Source organism: Vipera ursinii, assembly GCF_947247035.1.
Source record: "Vipera ursinii genome assembly, chromosome: 1".
NCBI classification, from domain to species: domain Eukaryota; kingdom Metazoa; phylum Chordata; class Lepidosauria; order Squamata; family Viperidae; genus Vipera; species Vipera ursinii.
In genome coordinates, this window is record NC_139512.1 from 206,690,117 (window position 1) to 206,714,649 (window position 24,533).

Consider the following 24,533-nt stretch of genomic DNA (forward strand, 5'->3'; position numbering starts at 1 on the left):
TGTTGAAGCACCTTTGCCAGCAATTACAGCCTCATCTTTTTGGGGTATGACGAGACAAGCTTTGCACACCTGGGTTGGGAGATTTCTGCCATTCTTCCTTGCAAATCCTCTCAAGCTCAGTTAGGCTGGATGGTGACCGTTGGTGACAGCCATTTTCAGGTCCCTCCAGAGATGTTCAACAGGGTTCAAGTCAAGGCTCTGGCTGGGCCACGCTAGGACATTCTTTTTAATAAATTTACAGACAATTCTGAAATTCTCTTTTCACTTTGTCATTATGGGGTACTAAGTGCAGATTAATGAGGAGAAAAAAATGAGTTTCAACAGCTGTAGAATCAGATTGCCGCATAACAAAATTGACAAAAGTGAAGGGGGTCTTAATACTTTCTGAATGCACTGTTTGGGCCTTTCCACATATCACTGAATCTCAACGTAAGCTACCTTCCCACCATGTTAATGGAGAAAGATGCTAAACGTTTGATCTGGCTACACTTGGAAGGGCAAGTTTCTTCTACTGCTAAACTACTTAGTTCAGATTTACTAAAATTTCATTTTAGGTTTCAGCCTTTACTGGTTGTCTCTATAAGATAAATATGTTAATAATTGTAAAAGGATGATAAATGTAAAAAGATGAATGGATCTTGGATATTTGCACCATTTCATATATGTGCATACAGTGCTTTTTTTGTAAAAGAAAAAGGTGCCGTAACTCACATGTCATACAACCCGCCTTGCCTACCCTACAAGGTTCCATCCAAAAAAGGTGCCGGAACTCCATTCTGAGCATTCTATGACAAAAAAAAGCCCTGTGTGTATATAAAAACAGAATTTGATTCTTGGAATCACATCTAATTCATATACTTGTGAAGAAAATCTTGATAAGTGTTCATCAGATTATCTACCACCTATTAATATTTTAATAAAAGTACCTGATTTACCAAAGCAAAACAAATGACTGCTAAACCTCAGTTTTTGATTCTGAATTACGGATATTTTAGTTCAGATATTACCCCAAATATTGGAGAAATCTTGTTTATGGCACATTCCCAACAATTGTCATATTTTGCTTCATTACACGGTTGACAGAAATTGACAGAAATAACCAATGGCATAAATATATAAGATTGGATTTTACAGACATTTCACTTTTATGGACACTGTTGTCCCCTCACACCCCGCCACACCCCCAAAAAACCCTGGTTAGTAAAAACCAAGGTTTAACCTGCAGGTAAGTATGAACAAATGCCACGTAATTAGGATTGACTACAATAACGTGACCCTGGATCACACATGATCAGATACGGGCTATTAAAATCTGGATGGGAACAAAGAATATTTTGTGTATTTTTTTCATCTTATCATCTGCTGGATGTTGTGGCCCAGATCTGGGAGTCTTAGAATAGACGTCTTCCAGTATCAGTACATACACACTAGTTAGTACCTCCTTTCCTTCTAAACTCATACTAAACTCATATTTACAAACCAAATGAATAAAATTATTGTCTCAGTGTGTTTTGACAATGCTTAGGTGAACACTTAAATCACATTTTTTAACAGAATATGATATATAAAAATAAAAGTTCGTGAATAGCCACACAAGTGTCCTCTGATGTGATTCAGTCATTGATCTTGACTGATCTGAAACTTTTTCACTGGAATATTTTAAATACACCTAAACCTTTCATCAGTCTGTTTAACTCTTCATTATATTATGGACAACCCCTTCAGACCTTGGTACACATTTCTGATGCATCCACTGTATTCTCTACTTGTTCTGATACAGTGGGATCTTTCTTTGTTCTTGACTTAAAACCTCTGAAAACAGGGCACACTGGTACATACTTTAACCAGTGAGTCCTTTTAATCACACCCATCCCAAATGGAAAATCGTAACTTTTCAGTTTTGCAGATTCATCACTGTTGGCATGTGCTCCAGCCTTCCACTGTATTAAGCCACGTTCCTCTTGAGTCCCTAGAAAAGAAAATGTGTATTATAAATCAGGTGGTTCTGGAAGAAACGTTTCAATGATCCAATTCTTCACAAAAGAAAGCTGTGCTAATAATATATTAAAGAAGTAGAGAGTTATGCCATGAGATTCAAGGAACATAAAAGCTGAAAAAATAAACTTTCTGGGAAATGCATGCTGGATTTGCCTGTGATGGCTCAAACAGTATTAAAAGAAGCATCTGCTTTTTGCATCTCATCCCATAAATTGGGTACTACATTTTGCAAAAGGTTAAATACCTGGTAGAAAACACATAATTTGTTTTCAATATGATTTTGTTACCCAATGGAGAACCAGGTGAAAGGTGGGAAATTCCTACCGTAAATTCTGGGCCGATAGTTATGGTGCCACAAAAACAACTTCCTGCGCCTTAACATTTAGCATATTTATTGTGGCATGAACTTTTGGAAGATTTGAGAGGCAACTGGTTCTTGAAAATCCTTGCCATAATAAATTTGTTAGCCTTTTATGATGCCACAAGGTAGTTACAATATTAATAGGCAAATGTTATGAGACAGGACTGCAAAAATCAAACTTTAAGATAATATTCACTACATCTCCCTTTGCAAAAACTGTCAGGCTACAGTATTACGTTAGGAGGTTAAAATGTTGGGAGTCATCTGTCTCCTAATATATCTGGGAAAGCAGAAATGGAAAAAGTAATGGTTGTAAATGCAATACTTGTACATCTAATTCTGTAATTTATGCCACTGTTATGTATGAGGTTCTCTGTAGCGCAGGGGTAGCCAACCTTGGCTCTTTTATGACTCGTGGACTTCAACTCCCAGAATTCCTGAGCCACCCATGCTGGCTCAGGAATTCTGGGAGTTGAAGTCCATGAATCATAAAAAGAGCCAAGGTTGCCTACCCCTGATCTAGTGTAATAGCACTAATGCAGTAACCAGGAAGCACCAAATGATCACATGTAGCTCAAAGTGATAAAAGTATATATTATTTTGAATTTGGGGGTTCCTTAAATCTAACCTTTTGATATATAGGCTAAACACATCCAAATAATATAATGAAAAGGTGTACCTGGAACAGTGTTGTCCAATATAAATGCAATGCTGCCCCCAACAAACATTTCTGTAGTCAAGAGCACTCTTAATATCTGGTCCACTTCAGCAATGCCTACAAACAGTAATAATTTATAATCCAAAATATGATCAAAATAAGCTTGATATACTTCTGCATTTCTCAAATTTATCTTCATTATAATATCTCATTGTATTCCCTTTTAGAGTAGGAAACACTAGTGAAGCACAGAAAAAAGTAGGAATGCAAGATATAAGTGACAGGAAAAGGAAGGGAAATATAGCTAAATCTGGTTTACCCAAACACCATTCCTTACATCTCTTCATATCTTTCTGTCCTTGTAAACCACTCCAGGCTTCCACCATGTCCATACAACATATCACCTCATACTCTTGACTTTTGTTTTTTAAAATCTCTCATGTCTCTTTGATGATTCCATCAATTTCATCCAACCATGACTTTCTGGGATTTCTCTTTCCTCTTGACTCATTCACACTTTGATTTGATCCTCATTCATGCACTTGATATAACCAAACCACCACCACATAATTCTAATATAATTGTCATTCATGGTTGCATTCAGTACCGATTCTCTCATTTTACTACATTCCAACTGCACTTAGCTTTTATGTTCACCCTACCTATCCAACTCTCACTTCCATATAATAAAGTCAGCAGAGCTGTTGTACGTAGTCATTGTCACTTCTTGTGACATTTACATTCCTTACAACAGCATAAGCTACCTGTTACTTTCAACCAGCATTAACATATCTTAAATTTCTCCATCTGTTTTTCCATCTTATTCCACCAGGACACACATTAGTTATATATCACTTTTTATCACGTATAGGCATAACTTGTCATTGTTCACCTCACTTTCAACTCAAACACAGTTACCTTGGCTTTTAACACATTAATTTCTCACAACATCATAAAATCTAAGATTCACGGGAAATCATTTGGCTTCTTAATCAAATTCTTTCTGCTTTGGAGCCTTTGCTGCATAAAAAAATTCTACTTATGTTTGTATTCCAAATTCATCCACCTCCACTACCATCTCAAGTGTTCCTTGTAGATTTATCAACACATTAACAACCAAAGAAACCACACATTCTTACCTTCCATCCTTCTCAGAGTTCATTGCATGCACAGATTGTATAACTCAAGTTTACTCACTTTGTCACATATTTTCTCTAAATCAGCAAACTTTCTCACACTTATCGGTCTCTATAACTTGCTGAAAAGTAAAAATCTGATCTGCATATCCTCTGCCTAGCATTTGAATAGTCTATTTTGTATTGCCGGAGCTGGGGTGGGCGCAGCCTCTGTATGATGCAACCAGCAGTTTGACACCCATGCTTTATTCTATCCACGTTCCTTTTATGTTGCCATTAGCATAATTTATACACTTCTGGGGCATTTTTTCCCCTTCTATTCCAAGCAGGTTCCACATTCTTTTTCCTTCCGTTTATTCTCCATTCATTCTCCTGAAGATTAATCCAAGAAAATCCATTCACATTCTCTTCAGTTTCATCACTGGCATTATCCCTAGACCAAATCTACATATGAAAAGGTTTATCCTTAAACCATGTATTTAGAAGACCTATTTCCAAGCATTGTTCTTATTATCCCTGAGACTCCTAATGACTCCCATCTTATTTCCATCCGTTCATTTGTATCATCTAATAATTTCTTCAGAAACACATAAATTTTCTAAAAACTTTACTGGAATTTTTTTCTCCACCATTTGGTGGAATGAAGAATGCAACTATCATCAATCAGTGGCTTCCTACTTTCCTTTACACTTCAACAGCCTCACACAAACTATCTCGTGCATATTTAAACCTTAGTCCCTTGCGTGTATTTATCAACTCTACTCCACAAAATCAGGTTACCTTCATTCAAATCTATATCTTTCCTTTTTCTTTTAGTTCATAGGCATGCATCTATTTTTCTTTTATTTTTCATTTTTATTCCTCTTACATTCCAAGTTTCATTTATCTATTGTATATGCTATGGTCATTTTCAGATGATCCTACTGATATAGAACTCCCCTTGCCAGCCCCCTCATGGCTTGGTTAACCAAGGCTTTCATATAACACCTTTAGTAAGATAAAGTCCAGGATAAGTCACCAGGATAAGTGCCATATGCAGTATTCCCTGCCAACATTAAGGACAGAACCAATAGGTTTTGATACTTTGGAGCATTATGCCACAAGCGTGACTAAACCCTAGTTTTAACCCAAACATGCTCACATTATTCTGCACAATCCAGGATGTGTAATCTAGAGTTTCTTGAAAGCCAACATACTTTTGCCCATATCTCATCAACTCCCAAATGCATGCAATATACGGATATATACTGAGGAGGCCTCAAATTCATGTGTCTTGAATCACATTGTTTTTACACTAAGTCTATTTAGGGGTGGGGACAAGGGGAGGAAGGAAGTGTGGCAGGACTTTAAAAGGATTGTAATTTTAGGGGATTTCAGTTTATTATCTCATGGAGAGTTTTTTTTTAAATCCCATTTATATCCTTGACATACACAACTACAACTGAGCCCCAAATTTCTGTTGTTAAGTGAGACATTTGTTAAGTGAGTTTTGACCCCTTTTACGACCTTTCTTGCCACACCTTGTTAAGTGAATCCCTGCAGTTTTTAGTAACAAGGTGGTTAAGCGAATCTGCCTTCCCCATTTATTTATTTATTTTTATTTTTATTTTATTTTAATCCCATTTATATCCCGCCCTTTTCCGAAGACTCAGGGCGGCTTACAATTTAAGCACAAACCAATGTGCTTAGCAGTAGCCTTCATTCTAAGTATATGCCTGCTTATTAGGGCTTTCGCCCCTCCCCCAAGCGGCATTATTACAAAGTCAGCTTATTGCCCCCAACAAGCTCTCACAGAGACTTTCTCTAAAATCAGCTGAAAATCAGTCAAGTAACTTGGAGAAGCCTGATCAATTTCAGAAAGACTAGAGGGCAGTCAGTCTAATCTCTTAGGCCACTATTCAATGGATAATCTATACAGCAGATTACTCGAAGGGTTTAAATGCTGCTGGGGAAAAAAATCTTGTAGAAAATATTCGTAGCTCTGGTTGTAGATTTAGGCAGAGGTTTGTCCTCTGAGCTTGCTACTTGGCTCCCAGATGTTTCATTACCAAACTAGGTAATATCTTCAGCAGGGAATTTTAGGGTGAAGTCAGTGGTGAGATTCAAATATGTGAAGAACCGGTTCTCTCTGTGGATGCCGCTTCCGGAAGTCCATTCTGGGCCTGGGCAACAAAAAAATTAGCTACTGGTTCTGCTGAAGTGGTGCGAACCGGTTGAATCCCACCACTGGGCGTTTATATAGGTTCTGGATGATCAGTTGGTCTTGCCATTCAACTAGTGTGATTCAACTAGTTTTGTGATTCAGTCACAAGACCAACCGAGGAGCCAAGTAGCAAGTTTGGAGGACAAACCTCTGCCTAAAAGAACATCTTATTTGCTTTGGAAGATGTTTCATCAGAATCCTGGACATTTCCACTTGTCCTGTATTCTTCAGTGTGCATTGGATCAGGGACCTCCAACCCCCGGTCCATGGACCAGCACCGGTCCGCGGCATGCCAGAAACCAGTCTGCCCAAACAAGTGAAGCCTCATCCGTGGGATGCAGTACATGAAACAATACCTCTCTCTACGGAACTCGTCTCTGGTGCCCAAATGGTTGGGGGCCACTGCACTGGATGACAACTCTTCAAATATTTAATATCTTCCTTCCTTAATATCTTTTAGAGGCTAAATTATTGCTGTTGTTTTTCATAACATTCACTTTCCTGACCCCTCACCAATCTGATGATTCTTTTACTGTCCTTTTTAAAACATGGTGGGTTTTCCTCCCTCTCTCTCTCTCTCCCCCTCTCCCCCTCCCCCTCCCTCTCTCCCTCTCCCCCTCTCCCCCTCCCTCTATCTCTCCCTCTCTCTCTCCCCCTCTCCCTCTCCCTCTCCCTCTCCCTCTCCCTCTCCCTTTCTCTCTCTCTCTCTCTCTCTCCCTCTCCCCCTCCCCCTCTCCCTCTCTCTCTCTCTCTCTCTCTCTCTCTCTCTCTGTCCAGGATGCTGACAAGGATATGTCGTGAGATGGCAACTAGGAAATGCTAAACAACCAACAAACGTAACCGCTCCCAGATCATTGGTTCAGAAGAATGGGAAAAAAATTCAGAGTTGCTCAAGAAGTGGGGAAAGGCCACTTCTAACCTCAAACAGTCTGGCATAGTTTTATATCTCCCTAGGTAAAGGATGATTTTTCAGTACCTGTATTGATAGCATTTGGACGTGAATCTAAATAGTTTGGAAGGGTAAGGCCAAAAAACATTGCAAAACCCAGGATAAAAAGATTGCGGGAGGAATTCATGTCCACAAACTGCAGATTGGAGAGGCCTACTGCAGTGATCATACCTGCAGAAAGGAAGAAAACATTAAATAAATACATGCCTAAACAAATAAATGGAGGATGCTTGAGAAAGGTAGTTAAGCCCCAAATTAAAAATCAGGTGGCCACAAAGACCATAGAAACTATTTCAGTCTACTGATTTTTCCTGGATATGGTTTCAGCAGAAGGATCCCTGGGTTGAAATCCGAACATGATATAAAGAAAAGGCTATCCTAGAAGTGCAAATTAGAGCTGTTGTGTGGAGACAGTGCATTACACTGTAACAAATAACACCCAGGATGTTTTATGAAAAGCAAATATTTAGAACTGGAAAGCAACAGGGGATGTAGAAGATAACCCACAGTTTCTTTTAACTGGCTCCTGTGGCTGCGTGGAATTACAAAAATCTCATTTTTAAAAGTAAACAATTCATTTCAACCTTGTCCCACAGTCAGAACGTTGCTGTGTCACTGACACAACTATTGCTACAAATGACTTACCAAACAAAGTACAGAACATCCCTCCAAGGATGGGATCAGGGAGGGAGGCAAACAGAGCAGTAAATTTGCCAATGGTTCCTAAAATAAGCATGATTCCTGCACCATACTGTACCACTTTCCTGCTGCCCACCTGTGGAGGAAAAGCAGTAGTACAAATAATTAGCACATATTCATTATTAATTACCACAGTTTGTCACACAGCCAGATGTTCAGATTGGATCTGGCATTTTTGTCCTCTTATCGAGTCCTTACCAAGGACCTGAGATAGGCAGATGTGGATGTTTGATGATGTTACAGATACTGTTGGAGGATGTAAGTTGTTCCAAGCAAAGCTCCAAGTAAAGTAAAGTAAATTATGATGGTTTGTTGCACAGTCAGCCAGATGTTCAGTATTATTATCTGTACACAACAATATGAAATCACAACTGCCAGTTCTTTAGCTGACTAATATTTATATGTTACCTATATGTAAGGATGTAGGTCTATACATATGTTGTATATAGTATGTTTTAAATGTGTGTTATGTATGTGTACACTTTGAGAGGAAGCAACAAAATTTCATTTTTAATGTGTGCCATTGTGCCCACAGGAAAAAATGACAATAAAGGTTATCTAATTTGTGTTGGCCATTGTATGCACTGAGTTATTATTACTAATCTGTATATGCTTCTTCTGCTGTTACATTTTCTGCTGCCTCTACGCACGTCTGGGTCATGCTAGCAGGTACACGCTGAGCCCCAAAGGACAGATTACCGTAATTTTGCCTTCGATAGAATCTGGCACATATAAGCTTTATTTTTTTTCAGTAGGATTTCCAGAGTGCTTTCAGAGCAAAATAAGAGCAGCAAACCCATTTGTTTAGACTAGAGTGACGACTGTCACAGCTGCTGTCTCTGGTCAGCCCGGTTGCAAGCCAAGCAGAATGGTGACACATCTCAGAGGAAATCTTCCCGTTCAAATTACAGGCTGTGCACTTGGACTGAAGCAGTGCAAACCTGCTTAGTTGGTGAGAAACGATGGTCCTTCCAGAGGCCTAACTGTTCCCAGTTAAGAGGATCAAGAAGGTGAGTCTCTCTGCCTAACCCAACCCCTGGAGAGCTGCTACCAATCTGACTAGATATTTTTCAGGTTAGCTGAACAGCCTGCCTGAACCAGCAGTTCTTTAATTTTTAGAAAACAATACTATAACTTCTGCAAAGGTGGCAACAATTCTACATACTTAACAGGGCCCATGATGTGAACAATACAGCACCAAAAATGGGGTAGACTACCTTAATGCTGGAGCAAAAACATCTCTCAGGAATCTAGAACGACAGTTTGGCATAAGGGAACTTGTTTACAAATGACTCAGAATTCACCCTTTGAAATTATCTTGTGATGCCAAAATACTGTCTATATCTCAGTGGCAGATTTTGCATGCAAGAAGAAGCAGGCAGCTGGGTCCAAATCCATCAAAAGCCTAGAAACAGAAGATGTTACCAAACAGTGAAGGGTGATACCTTGGTGATGCCCAAGACTCCAATGTTGGGGCTGGAGGAAGTAGAACCGTTGCCAGTGCCCAGCAACCCAGCAATGATGCAACAGATTCCCTCTGTAAAAATGCCTCTGAGAGGAAAGAAGAAGAAGAAGAAGGGTCCTCAGGGTTGGGTTAGGCCAGGGGTAGGCAACCTTGGCTCTTTTAGGACTCGTGGACTTCAACTCCCAGAATTCCTGAGCCAGCATGGCTCAGCATGGAAACCTCTCCCTTTCCCCTCAGCATGACTGGCTCAGGAATTCTGGGAGTTGAAGTCCACGAGTCCTAAAAGAACCAAGGTTGCCTATCCCTGTGTTAGGTGTTCCTGGTCTCTCTCCTAAGCAATATTAGGGTGATGCATTTCAGTTGATGGATACTCAGCAAATTACATGAAAGTCTTGTCAAATAGTTTAAAGGAATAAGTTCCAAAAATTAGAATTAACAAGTAGATGACGGTCCATCGTACACAGATATGGCTGCCTGGTGATTTGTGGTGCTTCGGATTCCCATCAGCACCATAGTTCATCCTATTTCCTGACCTTGGCAGGCCAAAGCCACCTGATTTTTTTTTTAAGAGCAAACCCTGTCTTGCTCCACCCAATATAACATTTGTGATACTTCCTCCTACTGGTCACAGCTCTTGGGAATGTCATATGTAGGTAGCTGCCACATCCTGAGTTACTGGAAATCTCAGAGGAATCGAGCACACAGAACCACACAGACCTACTGCCCACCCACAGGTACCCACGGAGATAACAGTTTCCATGATTAGATACACTCCTAAATTCTTCTGGCCTGATGGCTCAGTCTTCCTGGGGCAATATTCCCCCTCTGCTTATACCACAAAAAATCCATTGGAGTTTCATACACCCACAGGATTGGGCGTTCTCAGTTTTGGATGTAACGGCACCACACTGTGTGTGTGCACTTTCATCCTAGGGGAAAGCTTGAGTTAAAAGTTTCCAGCAGCCTGAGATAATGTGGTATAGGCGAGACTAATGTACTTGTTGTCTATTGACTACCTGAAAGATTTTCAAAAGAAACCCATGAGATACATTTTAAACCTAAAGTTAGACCTCAAGTATTGACCACCTCTTTCTTCAGAAGGGAGCAGTTACAGTATTTTGCTTTCAGCAGTGAAACAAATATGGTCTCTTGAAGCTGTTTCAAGGAACAGCCACTTTGACCTACTGGTCTGTGCTGGTGGTTATGCTCACATGACAACCTTGACCAGGTCAGCTGCAAATCTGACAGCTGTATTTGCACAATATTGTAAGCCCTTTTATTCTAGTCTAGCAGCAAAGTGGGGAAATTGTTTGTTTTGATGGCTGACTTAGTAAACCCTGTGAACCCAGCCTGCTTAAATGTTTACAGTTCAGGTAGTCTGCATACCAAGAAAACAAATTAATTCAGAAACCAAGTGAAGTTTTATGTAATACACTATATAAAGCAGCCTTAGAAAATGCCAGGAAGCCGTTGCTATTAAAGGATTGCAAGGCTTATCCTTACCACACACACTGATGCTGACTAGGTCTTAAACTTTAATCAGTAAAATGAGCCAGCAAAGCTGTCCTATCCCACATTGTGGGATACAATGTGAATGTCAGAATGAACTATGCAAGAGAAATGGGAAGAGATGAGACACTGCAAGAATTAAATCCCCTAAAATGTCACCCAAAGATCGATCCAGAGGCAAACATGGTGGAAATTCTGTATCTTGGAATGATGGTGGTAACATGACCCACATTTTCCACAGTCTAGAAAACATTGTACAGGGATCTCCCAGGAGTATGATCAAGGGAAGGCCTCATGGATATGTTAATGAGGCAGTGTGCTGCCATAGCAAAAAAAATATTCTCGAAATCCTTAAATGTGTAAAGAAATCAGCATTTGAAGTGCACCAAAAATTGACATTTTTTAAAAAAAAAAGGTTTTGTCAATTTCCCCCTTCTGACCTTTGTCATCACAAAATGAGAAACCATTTTTTCTAAGAACCTTTAGCTACTGAAATATCATCCTCTGCAGTTTTTATAAAAATATGCTTAAAATATTACCTTTATCAATGAAAAGCAGAACAGGCATTTTAAAAAAATATAGACCCCTCTAAGCTGGATGCACCCTACCTATTGATGGCATGCACAGGTGGTGGAGGAGCGCCTGCAAGTCGGGCACAGGCATAATAATCTCCAATGGACTCAATGATGCCAGATAATGTAGCACTGAACATTCCCAGCACAGCAGCCGCAGTCATGGTGGGAATCCCCCACTGACCTGGGAAAACAGACAACACAACAAATATCAGCTAGGCCTGTGGTGGCGAACCTATGGCATGCGTGCCACAGGTGGCACGCAGAGCCCTCTCTGTGGGCACGTGCACCATCGCCCCAATCCTAGGCCTTCAGCTGGGTTTTATAAAACCTTTTCGCTTTAGGCCTCTGCCGCCGTGTGCAAAAAAAAAGTTTTAATCAATCAGTCTCAAATTCTCGCGGGAGAAAAAAAGATCTCACAAAGTTGGAATTGATTGAACTTTTTAGTCCCACGCAGTCTGCCGTTACCATCGCAGCCACGCCCACCACATGAGCCACTCCCACCCCATGGGCTATGCCCACCCAGCACCCGATGATACATAAGTGGGTTTTGGATTGCAGTTTGGACACTTGGTCTCTAAAAGGTTCGCCATCACTGAGCTAGGCTGTAAAATGTTGCTTCTCTAGGAGGAGCAAAGACTGAAGTCCAATGAATAAAAATCATGAAGCCCAGATTCTTCTCTCTTTGAGTGTGCCTCTTTCAATCACACGTTCACACCAGCCCATATGAGTTCTCTGACAAACTAAGCCGTACTTAAAACTGCCTGCAGGGTGAAGCACAGCCTGAAACATTCCCAGAGTACAAGAGGTAACGGTAGAGCATTTTGGGGTTCTACCATAAGCCCTTTTGAGGTTCTGCCTTGGGGTGCCACCCTAAGATTTTTGTGACTTTCTGGCTCAGCGTTTCTCAACCTCAGCAGCTTTACAATGTGTGGACTGCAACTCCCAGCATGTGGAATTCAGTTCAAGTCCACGCTTCTTAAAGCTGCTGAGTTCCAGCTGAAAGAAATGGTTTTGGGGCTGTGTTTTTTTTAAAAATCTCCAAATTTATTTATTTATTTTTCTCCTAGCATCCATGTTAGGATGGAATGTAAAGAGCAAAGGAGTGGAGGTAAGAATGTAGATACATCTTTTGCCAACTGTCATTCTGGAAGGCAAATGGGAGCATTGAAGGGTAGAAGAGATGAGGGAAACACCCCCCCCTTTTTTTTTTTCCTCCAGGCCACCAACTCCCACGTGTAATTCAAGTCTTGGGATGCAGGTGGTGATGGAGGTTTGGGGACAACATAAGGAGAATGTAGTCTGCCATTCTGCCTGTTCCTAGAAGGGCCTTGTTGCGGGAAAGGCCTTAGCACACCAAAGGCAGCGATTCCATTACTAGCTGAATAAGCCACAGCTGGCTGTGTTCATGCCCCCCACACCAAGCCATAAAGTATGATTTGAGTAATGTATTGGGTCTTTTGCTTGTGCAGATTCACGTGTCTGTTTAAATGCTGCATTAACGGTTGCTCAATGGTGTGTATGTGTAATGGTTACTGACTAGGCCAGACTTGTTGTCTCCAGGGCTATCATTGGTAGATTTGGGGTGGGAATGGGCTCCTTCAAATCTATTGGTTGCCGCCTAGAGGCCAACTGTATAAATAGCTGCGCAGCAGCTACTGTTTTGCTTCTGTTCCTGTTTCACTTCAATAAACCTTGTTCCTGTTTGAATGCCTGCGTCTCATTCACTGCCACCAAACCAAATACATAACAGTTTGCACGTGATTGAGCTCACACACAGTGTTCAAAGTCAAAATCATATCAGCCCAGGGAAGGAGATCTCTTCCATGGAAAGGGAGTATGTAGGAGCAGAATGCGATAAAAGAAGGATGATCCTGCCCATTCTCATGCAACAGGCAAATAAAAGAGAAAGAATAACAGGGAAGGTGGGATTGGAGATACGAGGGCATCAGACCTGTTGTCAGTGCAATCTTGTGGGGCTTAGCAGGTCTTGTGGATGCATATTACATTGCCCCCTCCCAAGATTGATGTGAGGTGAAGAGAACTATGAGTCCAACTTACAGGGGTAGGGAAAGCGGAACCAAGGTGCTATGGACAAGATTTCTCCTCTAGCATCTGTTCTGGCCTTGAATCCATAGGCATTGGCATCCCGAGGAAACACATCTGTCACTGTCAGAATGTAACAAAGCAGCCAGACCACCAAAATGGCTAGTATGATCTGAAGAGGAGATACAGAAAGGAAGAACATCATAATCTCCCAGCTATACATCCACATTGAAAGAAAGTCAGAAGACAGGAAGCAGCTGTAGGAAAAGAGCACAGGGCCTCTAAACTATTGTCCAGCTACTCTCTGCTGCTCTGCCTATTTTTCACTTTCAGGATGTCTGTGGACCACCTGTAATCCAGTCCTGGGAGTATTTACTGCAAATAAATCCCATAGAGCTAGGAGAGCTTTATTCCTGGAGAATTGTCTAGAATTGCAGATTGAAAATTTCAAATATTCAAGTATGCAGATTTGAGTATTTCAACCAAAATCAAACAAATGTATAGAATTGATTTGCCAAAGCTTTTAAAATCCCCCTCTCCTTGTTATGTTTAGTTTTAATTTACTTCTAATCTCTCCTTTGTCCCATTTTGCCTTCTTGATGCATGGGAAGTTTCTCTGTCAACTGACCTTAATCATGGATAAGAGAGAGTACTGCATGTGAATGGATTATTTAGTAAAGGTAAAGGTTCCCCCGCACATGCATGCTAGTTGTTTCCGACTCTAGGGGCCGGTGCTCATCTCCATTTCAAAGCCGAAGAGCCAGCGTTTGTCCGAGGACGTCTTCCGTGGTCATGTGGCCGGCATGACTAGACGCCAAAGGCGCACGAAACGCTGTTACCTTCCCACCAGAGTGGTCCCTATTTTTCTACTTGCATTTTTACGTGCTTTCAAACTGCTAGGTTGGCAGAAGCTGGGACGAGTAACAGGCGCTCACTCTGTTATTATTTACTCTTTCTCAAAGTAACCCTCTATGCAGGTAAAGAATAAGCTGTTCATGCTAACTGATGCAACTGGGAGACATGGCAGGATAAAAAGTCAGCAAAATGACCAAATTGTGAGGGCCACACAAAATGTGCCCATATTAAAATGATGAACAAATGACAATCTCCTTACTGGAAACATCTTGAAGATCTGTATCCGGATCAAAATGCAGCCTTTCCCATATTTATAACCAGGAAGGAAAAAGGAAACATTTCGTAGGTACTGAGCAAACAGAACAATTAAAAAAATAGACCTGTTCAAAGGAAAGAAAAGACATGAGTGAACAGATTAGGAGCAATTTGATGCAGAAACCCTGGGATCTATTCATGTGATTTCAAATTGGATTCATTGGATTATATTTAGGGAGTTATTTATCATGAATTTATCATTATCTAGGCATTTCCTTACACAAATCTGATTCACAAGTTATATTAGGACTGCAAGTCTCCAAATTCTGGATATCAAAACAGCAGCTATGCTTTTTAAAACTCTCGGGAGTTGTTGTCCAAAATGATTTGGAGGACATTAGATTAAAAAGAAGGCAGTTCTGCAATTTTAATAAACCACCAGTTGGATCAGCACTCTGTCACATGAACTGGCCCTCATATGCCCTGGGTTAACCTCTTCAGAGAGCACTTGATCTGATTTTCTGATTTATACTGAGTAATTTCACAAAAGTACTTCATTCCCTCCCACCACCAAGTCCTAAATCTGAGACAGTGTGTAAACCTTAACATAACTTCTTTCTGAATTTGTGTCTCATGACTATGTGACCTTTTCCATAGGTGAATCTAATCTTGGCTAACAGGCATACTAGCTGAGAATCATGGGAGTTGAGGTTCAGCACAGCCAGGGTTTCGGATGGATGGTTTAGAATCTGCTTTCATCTTCTGACTGTGCTCATCACTCATCACTCAGCATCCATGGGCAAGGCTGTCACCAGACTTGGAGTATTGTTGCCTGGAGAGCTTCAGTCCAAGTCCAGCAGCGTTCAGCTGAGACCTGCTGAGGTCAGAGCAAATATACGAAAAATGTATTGGTTGTACTTGAGCTGAACTCAGATAATTGTCAACAGTCTCACCAAGAGACTTTCCACAACATATTCTTTCAGCCCTTGCTACCTTGCCTGTCTAGAGTGACAGAACCATGGTGAACCAATGGATGAGTATAAAATGCAAAGTTCCAATTTAGGTCCATAAAATAAACCTCCCTGAAGCCAGTGAGAATCACATAGAATGAATGTGGTGACTGAAAGGTTCATAACACCCACTTTGTAAATTCATGACCCTTCAAACTGTGAATTATGGTACTTCAGCCGCCAACACTCATATGTGATTTATTCCATCACTTGTAAAATTATGTGGTCTTTCTTTGGTCATACTATATAGCAGAACTGCAGAGCTACAAACCCCTTAGGAATAGAGATCAAGAGATTCATAATGTTCTCACCATGCCACTGTCCTATTCTACTTATCATGCACACTTACACCCTTAAGTGTGCACAAGCACAGTCTTTCTGAAGATTTGGGCCACTGGTAGCCAACCATCCAGAACTTCGCTCTCTGCTTCACTTGGCTTGGTCTGGCAGTTGAGTGAGGAGATGAGAGAGCATCTGCCCAACGGACCAGTTTGTATCTCTGCAGTTCACTCCTCTGAGATACTACAGTAGTTCTGCAACTCTACAGGCTTTGCTCCACTCTTGCATCAGTCTGAAAATATGCTGTACTGAAAAAGGAGCACCTACAATGCGGCAATGCCCCAGTGTGATCCAGCTCTATCCCCTGCTGCTTGGAAGACGGAGAGACCTATTAAGGAGACAGTGGGTGTGACTGTCAGGGGCCCAATGTAGCCGAGTAAGGCCCCAGGAATGCCCACCAATCCAATTGCCACTTCCACCAGGCTGGAAATGATGATAGCTCCTTGAATCTAGAATAGATACAGGAAAAGGATTAATTATGTTGGCAAAGATGCATTGCAAATACTTCAAATATTTGTAATAATCTTAATTTAGGAAGATAGTCCTCTATCCGAAGAGATTAGACATTTCATAGATTGACTGATTTCCTGAAGCCTCTAAGTGGGAAGAGAAAACAGATGTTTCAGTGTTGGCTATAAACTCTCAGCACCTGAGCTAGCAGACCAAGGAAGCCAATACAGTCACTTGGTTATCCTCTTCCTCTACTCCTATGGTAAGATGAACATCTTACGTTTAAAAAAAGACAGAAACGTTTAGAAGAACGCATGCATTTTAGGATATTCTTCATTGTCACTGCTTGAGAAATGCACAGCTGGCAACTATAGTTTAGGACAAAACGCCTGCTTTCCTGCAAAGGTGTATGTAACTTTCTTGGTCTTTCACGTTTATGTGCCCAGCTGGGTTGGGTTGGGTTATATAACCCTTTACAAAAGACAAATTTTTGTACAAATTGGGTTCTAACCTGCCCTTATTCACTGCAACCTTAATCCCTAGCACAGCAAGCCCTGAACTTATGATACATAAATCCTCCCGGCTGAGCCTCCATATCTGAGTCCTGCAGTCTCCCAGGATAGTTTCTGGTCAACCAGCTTTGAGCAATAAATGCAAAACTATAAGTCTAATCCAGAGATGTGCACTTTCTTCAACTTGAAGGCTATACTAGGGTTTGCATAGCACCTTAAGGGTTGCTTTCTAAACCTGGAGAATCAGGGTTTGGGGATTGGAAGAGTGAATGGATGCCTCAAAGCAGTCAAAGCATCTGTTTAAAATCAAATTAACTTCTCCCGCCGACTGTAAAGAATCCAAATTTTAAGCTTCATCCACTCTGACAGCCATGAAAAGTATTTTGATGAGATGCACATAGTGGTTCCCTGACACTTGTTGCATCGGACCCTTCCAACAAAGTTTCCTCCCCGCTCCTGCACTGCCAAAAAATAAATAAATCCAAGCAAAATAAAAACTTCCAGGAAACCTCTTGATCACCTAACCCTAACCTTGTATACCTTAGTTCCTCCCCAAAACATACTAAATAAAGCTCAACACCTCATAGTAGGACACAGTTCAAGCAATTATTTGAAATCTTCTCTATGGAGATTCTCAGTCATCCAGGTCATGGTTGTTCCAGAGGTGCTTTTTCAAAAGGCAACTGAACTTTGTTTTTCCTTGAAAACGTTTCACTTCTCATTCAAGAAGCTTCTTCAGTTCTGATTTCAGTTCAATCAGAACTGAGGAAGCTTCTTGAATGAGAAGCAAAATGTCTTCAAGGAAAAACAAAGTCCACTTGTCTTTTGAAAAAGCACCTCTGGGACATATTTGAAATCTTAGTAAATAGCACATTTTAATTGCTTCATCTTGCTTAACATACCATCCAGCTAACAAATAGAAAAAAATTAAAATCTGATACACACTTTCCTGGCTGGGTATGGAAAACTACTTATAGGTGCAACGATCATATTTTCTTGGAATAAATAAAAGACAAACCTGAAAAAGAGGCAAATCTAAAAGAGGTTCATAAGGATTAAAATGTTTATGTTTATAACTTTGTATTACAAGGGAAAATTCAAGAGCCAAACCAAGAAAATAAATAACTAAATCAAAATAAATCTAAAGGACAGCTTTCGGAATTGAAGGTTTGTCCCTTAAAATAAAGAATGTCTGGTGACTGTACTTATAAACAGAAGATGTGGGGGTTTCCTGCCATAAACAAAAAACCTTTGAAGGCTGTAAAGAGTTCCTCCTGTTCACTATTTCCCACTGATGATTGATATCCTGAAAAATGTGGCTGGGTGTACACCTGGAAAGGCTGAGATCAAACTTACTTCTCTCATTCTTGGTTGCCAAATGTGAGAAGTGTTCAGTGGTAATGTCCAGTTGCCATAGATTTGGTCTGCATGAATTAAGCAAGAAATTGGGATTAAAGAGCACAATTAGACAATAAGCTTCCTCTTTCCGGAGGGAGGTAACTCTATTTCAGAACAGCCTGAATCCCAGACAGAATAGTGCACATGGGCCAACGTATTTCTTCTCCCTCCATCCAATTTATTGATGTTATGGTGGTAGGTAGTATGTATTGAGGAATAAACATTTGTTAAAAGTTGTGTATCAATGTGTGCTTCTCCTGATTTTGTTACACAGAAATGACAGTTGGGTATGCCAAGAGAAACAAAATAAATTTAATGCAATGAGGACAGGGTCCTTAAGAAGTAAGCGTAATAAAATAGGAAAAGCTTGGGTCAAGGTGAAGAGGCTGATGATTGAATGCAAACTGAATGGAAAGCAGAAGGACCAGGGTAAAAGAAATGCTATGAACGGACCAAATTCCAACCCTAAGTTATAAAGTAAGACTGAATGAATGGGCTGAGAAGAAGACAGAGAATGTCTTTGTTGAATGGAGTTTATGACAATAAAAAAAGAGAAAAGTAATATAGGAAAGTGTGAGACCATGATGGATGCAAGGATGGATTCTACAGATAGAAAGCTATGGAAAGCTTGTGAATGGTTTGTATGAACTAAATCTAGCTATGTTGCTTTTTCTTATTGTATGCCCTTGATGTCTTTCTAATTACTTACTTTTTAGACTCTACATAATATTACTTAACCCCAAAAGTCTGTATGCAGACCCCAAGGTGGCTTTGAATGTATGTATTTCAAACTTTTGTAGACCTCCTACATGGTATCATTTCCAAAGTCAAGGGTAAAGAATTCTAGGAATTCTAATAAGAAAATCTGGAAGGCAACCAATTTGTCTACTACAGTATTTCTCAGCCTTGACAACATTAAGATACATGGAAATCTGGCTGGGAAATTCTGGGAGTCCACATATCTTAAAGTTCCCAAGATTGAGAAACACTGGTCTTCTACAGTATGACATTAGAAAAAGTGAGTTGTCAGCCTAGGACCTGTATATAATTCTATAAGTAAACCTGTTGGCTTTCAGCAATTTTTGGAGCCTAAATTCACCCAATCAATGCAGAAAAGGATGCTGTACACCTCAATCACAGCTAAGTTTCTATCCTGAACTTTCATCTTCATCTGGAAAGTTGAAGCAGATAGTTTTATGTCAAATTATGTCCTAACAGTGTGACAACATCCTCATTCCGACAGCAGACATTTAATACTCCTGATGCTGTTTTCTTTTAAATATCCATTTTTTCCCTAAACCTTTTTGATTTAAGTCCTTGGGGCAACAAAGATTTCTGCACATCAAAATTGAAAGAACTATCAAGTTTACTTCTGGGATGCTGCTTCAAAACAAATACAAAAAAAATCAAGAATTTTTCATAATCAGGAGACTGTTAAGTCCTCTTACTGCAAGGCATGGTATCACAGAGGATACCATATATAGTTTTTGTTTATAGTCACATCACATCACATACTGTATACAGTTAGCCCTTGACTTATGTCCATAATTGAGCCAAAAATTTCCTTTGCTAGGCAAGACAGTTGTTAAGTGAGTTTTGCCCCACTTTATGACTTTTCTTGCCGTGGTTATTAAGTGAATCTGGCTTCCCCATTGACTTTGCTTGTCAGAAGTTCACAAAAAGTGATCACACGACCCTGGGACACTGCAACCGTTATAAATATAAACTAGTTGCCACGGGACAACTTTGATCAGGTAACCATGCAATGACTGTGTGAAAAACAGTCACAAGTCACTTTTTCAGTGCCATTGTAACTTTGAACGGTCACTAAACACATATTTGTAAGTCGAGGACTATCTGTATGACTATTGGAAAAGCTACTGATTTCCTACACTCAGTGAAAGTCTTCTGAAGATATTTCTGTTTTAGCTCCTCTCAACTTATAGGCTATCCAAGTTTCAGTTACCTTCTGGAGGACATTTCCATTTTTCCAGGGCCAAGATGGATTTGGCAGGAACCAGGAATGCCAAGGCACTGGCTTGAAACAGAGGAAGCCTGCCTTACAGAAGAGGGGGAGGGGAAACAACAGTGCATGGATTCAGTGCTGCTGTCAGGGAATTGCACAGCAGGTGTCCAAATGAAGCCAGGCTGACATGAACTTGTAGTTTTATATAAATAAATATATTTTACATCTATATTTACAGCAAACAAGATAGTCAGACAAATGGGGGCATCATGAGGTAAATCACAGAGCATGCAGGGCACACAGAAAAAAAAAGGCGGGAAAAAAGGGAAACTCCCCCTCCACACCCGCAACAACCAATCACAGCAGAGATTGCCTCACGCAGGAGCCAGCACTCTCCAACCAATATAACTGTATGGTCTGGCTCATTGTACAACCCCACTATTCCAGCTACTAAATTTAAATATCTTAACAGCTGCCCTCTCACTGCAGTCTCTTCTCTGTTACATTCACCAAGGATCAAACCAGATGAATCATACCTAATGCCCACAGTGCTTTGGATGAGGGTGGTGATGCCCACACAACTGAAGATGGTGCCGATCAGTTGACTGATGGTGTACTGGTCCTTCCCTACACAGAGAGACTCTGCCAGAAGGAAGGGAACAGCGATGGTACCACTGAAACACGTCAAGTAGTGCTGGAGGAAAGATTAGGGTGGAGGATGTGTCAAATGAGCATAAGATTAGACAATGTCTCCAAACTGACACACAGGCATCACCACTATTGGTTATGTAGAAATGCTGAAATTCTTACAACTGAAGCCATGACCTGTTGTTCTAATACAGATAGTAATTTCCCCAAATAGGGCTGATCCTCTCCCTGTAAAATAGTAGTCAAAGACTTTTCCTGAGAGTTCTGTGACCTTTCTTTAATCTGTGAATTCAGTGACCAGGGCTGTAAGAGTGTAGGTGAAATGGGAGCAATGACATACAAAAACAGAATTAATCATGCTTGGCATATTCTGAGATTTGTTGAAATCTTTTTTTAAAAAAAACTAAAAGAGGCAAGAATGTTTTTTGAATGCCCAAATGCCTTTCCAACAGTCACTTTTTGCTCCTATTGCAATAAAATGACATGATACCAATGTTCCAATATCTAAGGGGCTGCCACAAAGAAGAGGAGGTCAACCTATTCCCCAAAGCACCTGAAGGCAGGACAAGAAGCAATGGATGGAAACTAATCAAGGAATGAACCAACCTAGAACTAAGGAGAAATTTCCTGACAGTTAGAACAATTAATCAGTGGAACAACTTGCCTCCCGAAGTTGTAGGTTCTCCAACGCTGAAGTTTTTTTACAAGAACTTGGACAACCATTTGTCTGAAATGATATAGGGCTTCCTGCCTGAGCAGGAGGTTGAACTAGAAGACCTCCAAGGTCCCTTACAACTCTGTTATTCTGTTAAAATAGTCATGCACTACATGTTGCAAAATGACAGTGGTCATTAAAGGGATGCACTGAATGGGGGAACTCTTTTGCTTATAACCCAGAATAAACCATCGTGCCCAATTGTTTCAGGTCAACTACTCTTCAGCAAAATCAAAACCAAAAATGAAATGTTTTGATTGATCCTGATTCAGATTAAACAAAAGCTGGACTCTTTTTATCAACTGCCACCATCGGCAGGCAACATAAATATCAGACCATGCTTAGTTCAGTGTTTCCCTCCTCCCCCCCCTCTAATTATACATGACTTATTTGGGACACAGACCACCAGGAACCTCCTGTCCTATGTAGAGAATGGGGCACACAAAGTTGGGTTCACTGTTGTTGTAGATCCATTATTAGCACTGAGCCAACAGATGAGATCCTAGTCTTGGTAGCTTTGTAAGGGTAACACAGCGTATTTTCCTTCTCATTATAAATTTTTCAATTTTTTAAAAAATGCATCTGAAATAGATGTACGAAAGCATAGTTTCAAGATGTGATTGGGGTGCAAAGTTCTATACAAGCTAATATTGCAGAGATAAAAGAACAATAGAAGTAAGATGCAATCACCATTCAGTATAAGATTCATAGTCAAGGTGCGTCTTGTACCTTATCAACAATAGCACCATTAGTGAGGGAACACACATAGTAAGATCTAAATATTTGTAAAGAGTCAGTCTGTTATTGTGGGTGGAGAAATAATCACCATGCAAAATATTTGTTAATCTAAACAAGCCAGGGAGAACAGCAAAAGAGCCTGGAAGGAGCTAACCCAGTTTATTATACCTGAAATCCCAGGAGGATGCAAAGATACCATGGGGGCGCATCTTCAATTGTATATAGCATATCAAAATTCTTCTGCTCCTCGGAGACTGGTGCAGCAACACAATTCCCATTTGCTTCTTTTTGCTGAAAATGAAAGAGAGTCATTGCACATAAAGGAGAAGGCTGGGAAAGTTTCTCTTCTAACTGGAGCAAGTGCCATGATAATACGTGTGTATACTACAGTGAAAAAGATGCACCAGCAATGAATACACTGTCTTCACACTTGTTACACTCTCAACTATAGCCAGCAGGACATGGACAGGAATGCTGAAATTCATTGTCGATTGTTACCCATTTTGTTATTCTTACACTTGATCTTTCTCCCTGTTCTCAGTTATAAGAAAAATGAAACATCCATCTTGGAATCCAAGATATGGAGGAAAGTATCCAGGAATAATGAAAGTCTGTGTCTTCTGAACAAACAGATTCGTGATACCCACATCTTAACAATGACTGGTCACCTCTTGAACATCTTTGAAAATTCTGAGAAAAGATGGAACTCCCCTCCTCATAAACTGAAGACAATGGGTAGTTCAATCTTCTCATAGGTCCTCTGAGTCCATGACAAAAGTATGACCACAGTCAGATTCTGTAGACTGTAGTCATGGAGGAACTCCTAAATTCTCAAAAATGGCTTTCCTCAACCTGGAATATGCTGAACATATTTAAAAAAAGGTTTTACCACTTTTAGAGTTGGCTGGGATTTCTGAAGATTGCCTCCGTCGTAACTGAAAGAACAACTTATGAGAGATGCAAACATGATCTGGGAGGCAGATGTGGGCAGCAAAACTGGCTGTATTAATCATGCTGCATTTAGAATTGTGTTCTGCCTTATCCAACCATGATCTTTAATATTTTTGGTGATGGTATATATTTTTTATTACAACTTCCAGAGTTCATGCAAGAAATCCCAAATTCTTATAAATAATTCCACCCAGTTGTCCATTGCAGAAGGAGACCATAGAGCCTGTTTGGCATAGTAGCTAAGAATCTTGAGTAGAAACCAAAAGCTTGTGAGTTCTAGTCCTGCCTTAGGCATGAAAGCTGGATGGGTAACTTTGGTACAGTCACTCTCTCTCAGCCCAACCCATCTCAAAGGGCTGTTGTTGTGGGAAAATGGGAGGAACAAGCTGAGTATGAACACCACCATTAGTTGACAAAAATAAAGGTGGAGTAAAAAAATCTAATAAATAAGTAAATAAACAATAAGAGCAAGCCACATCCACAATATAAAACCAATAAAAAAATAAATACAGGGAGACTTGCTGAACATTCAAGAATTACATCCTCTGTGATCTAAATTCTGGTGCTACATAACAACTAAAGAATCCACTATGAACATGAAATTCAACTTCAACACACAACAACTTTGAGTCATTCCTCACCGCTTCCTCTAAGCATTTCATGTAAAGAAGCATGAGTACAGAGCTAGACATCTCCAAGATCACAATCAAGTATACTATGTACAAATAACTATCCTGGATTCTGCAATGAATTTGGTATTTGCCCAATCAATCTGCGAATAATCCATGCATTTAAATGACACCAAACATACTGACAAATAATTTATCCAGTTAAAAAAAGTGACATTAGAAATTACATACTGTCACATTGTCCATATATCTTTATATGCAGATAGATTAACACTATACAGAAATGCCTTTGAAAATATGTCAAGCATGGCTTTATGGCAGCCTGCTGTTGCTTGCTTCTCTGTTAACAGTCAATAAAAATAGCCTATCTCCTTCTTTGTTTTAAATGGTGCTTAATATGTTTGAGAAAGAACAATGTTATCCTTTTAAATTTACCTTACAATGAGAAGGGTCTTCAGAGTTGCTTCCCAT

The 24,533-nt window shown here is 40.2% G+C and overlaps 1 protein-coding gene across 1 annotated transcript; it reads right to left on the bottom strand.

Moving 5' to 3' along the window:
• Positions 1-1,510: 1,510 nt before the first annotated feature.
• On the bottom strand, positions 1,511-24,533 carry SLC23A1 (solute carrier family 23 member 1; the record flags this gene model as incomplete). The annotated part of the gene is made up of 14 exons (XM_083350286.1): positions 1,511-1,969; positions 3,039-3,134; positions 7,333-7,476; positions 7,951-8,080; positions 9,450-9,555; positions 11,587-11,734; positions 13,612-13,768; positions 14,711-14,831; positions 16,323-16,504; positions 18,374-18,441; positions 20,382-20,470; positions 20,918-21,075; positions 22,651-22,773; positions 24,498-24,533. 14 exons carry the CDS (start codon positions 24,531-24,533, stop codon positions 1,722-1,724), a joined length of 1,806 nt encoding a protein of 601 aa, XP_083206412.1. The 3' UTR covers positions 1,511-1,721.